Consider the following 5,509-nt stretch of genomic DNA (forward strand, 5'->3'; position numbering starts at 1 on the left):
CTTAAACAATTACCCATAATTCCCTGATAATACTTTTATTCACAAGACTAAAGATACAAAATCAGATCAATGTTTTAAACTCTTTGATGCCAAAATCTAAAAGAAGACGTCTAAACCAAAGTAAACGTCCGTCCTCTCGTCTTTTTCTGTAACTATTGTCTCCTTTAATCAATGAAACTTTATTGATAATTACAGGAAAACAAAGAGAATTAAATGAAATTGTTTGTTTGGGCATAACTATGAAAATCTCCATTCATGATTATGATTGTTATTTTCTTCTGAAATGAATGTTTTTTTCATTTTTATAAATCAATGAATGTCTTTATTAGTGAAATGAGTTTGATTCATGTGAGAATTTCTGTGGTTTCTCTGGATAAACGATCAAATCGGCTCAGATTCTTCTGGATTCCTCTGATCATGTAACTCCTTCACAACCTGCTGGATTAACAGACGTCAAGACGTTAATGGGATGAAGCTGAAATCTGGAGAGGAAGGAGCAGAAATAGACGTGGTCAGGTCAGGATAACCCCCCACCCCCCCAGCACAGCACTTTGTTTATGTCTGTCGGAGGAGTCGCACCTTCAGCCGGCGGCAGGTGAGTCCTCTGGTTCTACTGCTAATCAGGAGATTTTTTTTACTGATTTTCATTTAGAATCATCTGAATAATTGAAACACGACGCATTACTCTGTGTTAGACAAAAGGTTTAAAGTCAGAGCGATCATTAAATACGTTTGAAAGCATCAGAAACTGACGAGTTATGTCAAAAACAGACCAATGAGATCAGTTTGAGAAGAAAACGAGATTTTGGAAAATATTTTGGGGCTTCCCAGAAATCCCCACAAAATTATAATGAAGTCAGAAGATCATAAACCTGTTTACTGTTTAATAACTTTATCTGTATGTCTGCAGGACTTTTAACACGTGTTCACTAATATTCATTCATAAATCATTCTAATGTAAACTCCCAGACTCTCAAAAAGCAGATTAACGATAAAAACCAGATTAAAACTGAAGGGAACACAGAAAGATTTGGGATAAAAGTCTAAAAGTTGAATTTTTAAAATTATTTATCGATTAAAAATGTTACATAAAGCAACAAAAACAGCAGGAAAAAACATAAATTAAAGAAAAGATGATACTAACGTGATAAAAATACACTTTTTACTCAAAAAATGAATTCCTAAATAACATCAAACAGTTTCAGTAGTTTATGTAGCTACTTAAAGGCTAAAAATCTATAAGAAATAAAAATTTGGCCCAAATATGACTTTTCTCTTTGAAGTTCCTGATCCTAGAATCCTCCTCCAGTGAAGAATCGACCTGAAGCTCCAGGATCCACAGACACTCAAACTTCTGGTTTCTGAGGTTCAGATTATCACAGATTTCTCCAGAACACACGAGTGAAGGAAAAAATCCCGTTTTAACTTCAACTCTGTTTTATATTTCACCAAGTATTTTTGCAGAACTTTTAGCTTGAATCTCTCATGAAATGAAATTAAAACATAAGAAACTTTTCAGTAAAATCTAGACTAGTTGAAAGACAATAAAACTTGAATATCTTGAGTTATTTGTCTTGAAAAAATTCTTTTTTTGTTTTTGTTTTACTTTACATTACATTTACATTACTTTACTTTTTGTTTTATTCATTTTATTTTACAAACATATTTTAAGTTGTTTTTTAACTTTTACATAATATTTCTAAGTTTTTGTAAACGCTGAATGAAGTTACTTGATTTAGGAGAAGCAGGAAAATTCGATTTGGCTTATTTGCACAAAATCTTTAAGACAAATTGATTTAAAAATGTTAATTGTTGTCTTAATCTAAGATGATTGAGGTGTAGAATTTAGGATTGGTAAACAACTGAAAATATGATTTATTTGGGATGGAGAAGTGTATAAATATATTTAACTTTCTGATGGACCGAACGTCAAACTTATTTTTTTAAGAAATCTTACAAATATTCTGCATAAAAAAAGAAAAAAAACTTTTTATATTTGATTTTTATTTTTTAAATGAACATTTTTTCTCTCTTAGCTGAAAAAAAGATCCTGTTTAATTCTTAGATTTTGGCGCCCTCTGGTGGTTCATTTGTGTATGACAGTCTGAAATCCTTCAGTGAGTTTGACTCAGGTTAAAGGTCAGGTTGACCTGCAGATATGAATCTGAAATGAACGTTTTTCTTCCATCACCAGTGGGCGGAGTCTGACCTCCGTTTTTCCCATCAGGCACTGCACCAGAATGAAGCTCCTGCTGGGCGTGACGCTGCTGCTGGTGAACCTGAGCGTCCTGCTGTGTTCTCCTGCAGACCAACCCGAGCCCGCCTCAGACATCCTGAAGCGTGAGTTTAAGATCGGGAGGTTTTCATCAAACTGGGACGTTTGTTTATTCTTTTCTGATCCGTTTATGTCAGAGTTGTCCCGGGATGGCGAGACGCTGGTGGACGAGGAGCTGAGGAGGGCCCTGTACGGCGTGAAGCAGCTGAAGGAGGTCATGTGGAAGAACGAGCAGAAGCACGAGCATCTGATGAAGTCCTTGAGGCACAGCGTCGACAAGAAGAAGGTGAGATGAGAGGCGGAGCATCAGACGGAGGATGAGGAGATGCTAAACGCCTCCCCCCCTCCCCCCAGGGGGCCGCACAGCTGACGAAGGAGGTGACGGAGAAGCTGGAGGAGGCGGAGGAGCGCTGCAAAGACTCGCTGCAGTCGGAGTGGGAGCAGTGCCGGCCGTGTCTGGAGGACGCCTGTAAGAACTTCTACTCCTCCACGTGCCGCAGGGGCTTCGCCACCTTCCACGCCAAGGTTTGGAACGGTCCTAGGCCTTTGATCTGAAGCTGTCAATCAAATCTCTTTAAAATCAGTTTTCTTCTCATTTGAAACTTTCTCAGGACTCAGTTTCTGTGGTTTCAGGAGGAACATTTATCATTTGAAACATTTTTAGACTTTTTATCCACTTTGTAGAAGAAGCATAATTTCCTTCTTCTTATACAGGAGTGTCAAACTCAATCGTACGAGAGGCCAAAACACACCTTAGATCACGAACAGGGTAAACATTTACTGAACACTCTAAAACTACATTTTAAAACTTTAAACCATAACTTTTTAACATTATTATGAACTAGATATATAACATTACCTGAGATAATGTTAGTGTGAATGCTGGAAGCTGAATTTGGCTGCTGAAAACGCTGAAGCTGAAAGCTAGCTAAAATATTAGCTCAATGCTAAATTAGCCTAAAAAATAAAACAACAAAAATTGGTTAAGAAGCTGGCATTTAGCTAAACTTCAAAATATCCCAAAAAACTGAAAAAAAAACTAAATTAGCCAAAACAGTTAGCATGTAGCTGAAATGTTAGCTAAACCCCCAAAACATCCTAAAAAATCATATTAAATGCCAGAATAGTCCAAAATGCCAACAGAATACCAATTTTTACCAACATTTTGTCAAAATTATACAAGTTAGAAATGAAGATAACATCGGGTCATTAATAATAATAAAATAAAATGATCTGGAGGGCCGGATCCGGCCCCCGGGCCTTGACTTTGACACATGTGATCCAAGAGCATTAGATGAACGTCCACGTCCTCCCTTGTACTGTCAGCATCACTTCTCCAGGTTGGCGCTGAGCTCTGACCTCCGTTCTTTGACCTCTGACCTCCGTTCTCTGACCTCCGTTCTCTGACCTCCGTCCTCTGACCTCTGACCTCTGACCTCTGACCTTCGTCCTCTGACCTCCGTCCTCCATTCTCTGACCTCTGTCCTCTGACCTCCGACCTCTGACCTCCGACCTCTGACCTTCGTCCTCCGTTCTCTGACCTCCGACCTCCGTTCTCTGACCTCTGACCTTCGTCCTCTGACCTCCGTCCTCTGACCTCCGACCTCTGACCTCCGACCTCTGACCTTCGTCCTCTGACCTTCGTCCTCCGTTCTCTGACCTTCGTCCTCCGTTCTCTGACCTCCGACCTCCGTTCTCTGACCTCTGACCTCCGACCTCTGACCTCTAACCTTCGTCCTCTGACCTCTGACCTCCGACCTCCGTTCTCTGACCTCTGACCTCCATGTCTTCTGTGTTGCAGGTGGAGAACTTCTTCCAGAGAGTCTCCAGCCGCTTTGGATCCGGCAGAGCTCCGGTGGAGGCCGGCGACATCCTGGTGAACCAGGACCCCGACGACCCCGATGACCCCGACGCGGACGTGGTTCAGATGGAGGACTCCTTCAACCGCGTGATGCGCCGAGCGGGCGCTCTGGTCAACCGCAGCATCAGCCTGGTGTCCCGGATGGGCGGCCGCCTGGACGCGGCGCTCCAGAGGGCGCTCCTGACGGACCCGCCCACCGCAGACCCCCTCGATCCGGGCCGGGATTCGGGCTTCCTGCAGGGGGTGGGGGTGGAGGAGGTGCTGGAGTCCTTCTTTGACTTCGGGAGGAGCGTGGTGGAGGAGTTCGGAGCGGTGGTCACTCAGGTGTTTGATGACCTCCATCGGGCGGTGGAGGAGCAGAACCAGAGAGGTGACGGTGTGTTTGGGATTATCCGTTTGGATGACGCCTGGTTCTGATTTGGGAATCTCCTCCGCGACAGACAGAGCGGCGTTCCCTCGCTTCCTGCAGGACAGGAAGCTGTGCAGAAACCTGCGCCGACAGACGTCCGAGTGCTGGCAGCTGCAGGGCCGCTGCGAGGCCTGCCAGGGGCCTCTGCTCACAGGTGAGGCGCCGCCTCCTCATTGGCCCCTCCTCCCACCGCTCCCGCTCATGCTCCGCCTCCTTCCAGAGTGTCCCGGAGTCCGGGAGCTGCACGTGGAGCTGGACGAGGTCTCCCAGCTGCTGGAGGTGTCCAAGCAGCAGTACCAGGAGATCCTGTCCATCGTCCAGCGCCACGCCGACCAGACGGTCAGCTGGATCAGCAGCATGGCGGCCGAGTTCACCTGGGTGGCTCGGGCCGTGAGCAACAGCAGCTCTCCGGAACACCTTTTCCGCATCACCAAGGTGAGCATCTGTGGGGGCGGAGTCATGGGCTGTAAAGTCCTCACTCAGACCCATCCTCCTCTAGGTGGCACCAGAGAGCAGCGATGAGCTGAACCTGACCGCCCCCAGAACCACCGTGGAGGTGAGCGTCCTGGACTCCCCGCCCTTCATCCTGTCGGTCCCCGGCGAGCTGGGGGTGCAGGACCCCGCCTTCATTCAGCGCGTGGCCCTGGAGGCTCTGGACAAGTACAAGGACACGGTCCGGTGAGCGTCCGGCCCGCTTGTGCCTCGGAATCGAACACTATCGGTGCCTTAAAACCTCTGTTCTGTTTTCAGGATGGAGGACGAATGAAGTCTTCACCTACAGCAGATTCCTCCTCATCTTCACTAGATCCTCCAGAACACGTCAAAGTCACGGCCCGGGGGCCGGATCCGGCCCTCCGTGTACTTCTATCCGGCCCTCCAGATCTTTTATTTTATTATTAATGACCCGATGTTATCTTGTGCTCATTTTTAAAATGAATCATTTTGAATAAATTTGTGTTATGGA

At 45.2% G+C, this 5,509-nt stretch overlaps 1 protein-coding gene across 2 annotated transcripts; it reads left to right on the forward strand.

The window, feature by feature from the left end:
• The first annotated feature begins 438 nt into the window (after positions 1 to 438).
• clul1 (clusterin-like 1 (retinal)) lies at positions 439 to 5,347 on the forward strand. Of its 2 annotated transcripts, none has more exons than XM_036216214.1 (9): positions 439 to 595; positions 2,195 to 2,340; positions 2,413 to 2,561; positions 2,630 to 2,800; positions 4,077 to 4,506; positions 4,577 to 4,699; positions 4,766 to 4,980; positions 5,045 to 5,223; positions 5,296 to 5,347. In XM_036216214.1, exons 1-9 carry the CDS (start codon positions 558 to 560, stop codon positions 5,309 to 5,311), a joined length of 1,467 nt encoding a protein of 488 aa, XP_036072107.1. In that variant the 5' UTR covers positions 439 to 557; the 3' UTR covers positions 5,312 to 5,347. The 2 variants fall into 2 exon arrangements, with proteins under 2 accessions (XP_036072107.1, XP_024129994.1); XM_024274226.2 differs by having other exon boundaries at positions 441 to 595; positions 2,228 to 2,340.
• Positions 5,348 to 5,509: the final 162 nt, after the last annotated feature.

This window comes from Oryzias melastigma, linkage group LG17 (assembly GCF_002922805.2).
Source record: "Oryzias melastigma strain HK-1 linkage group LG17, ASM292280v2, whole genome shotgun sequence".
Lineage (NCBI taxonomy): Eukaryota > Metazoa > Chordata > Actinopteri > Beloniformes > Adrianichthyidae > Oryzias > Oryzias melastigma.

Coding starts and splice junctions, on each gene's coding strand:
- clul1 (XM_036216214.1), top strand. CDS start 558: ATGTCTGTCGGAGGAGTCGCACCTTCAGCCGGCGGCAG. Junction 4,507..4,576: donor GGAGGAGCAGAACCAGAGAG/GTGACGGTGTGT, acceptor CCTCCGCGACAG/ACAGAGCGGCGTTCCCTCGC. Junction 4,981..5,044: donor ACCTTTTCCGCATCACCAAG/GTGAGCATCTGT, acceptor ATCCTCCTCTAG/GTGGCACCAGAGAGCAGCGA.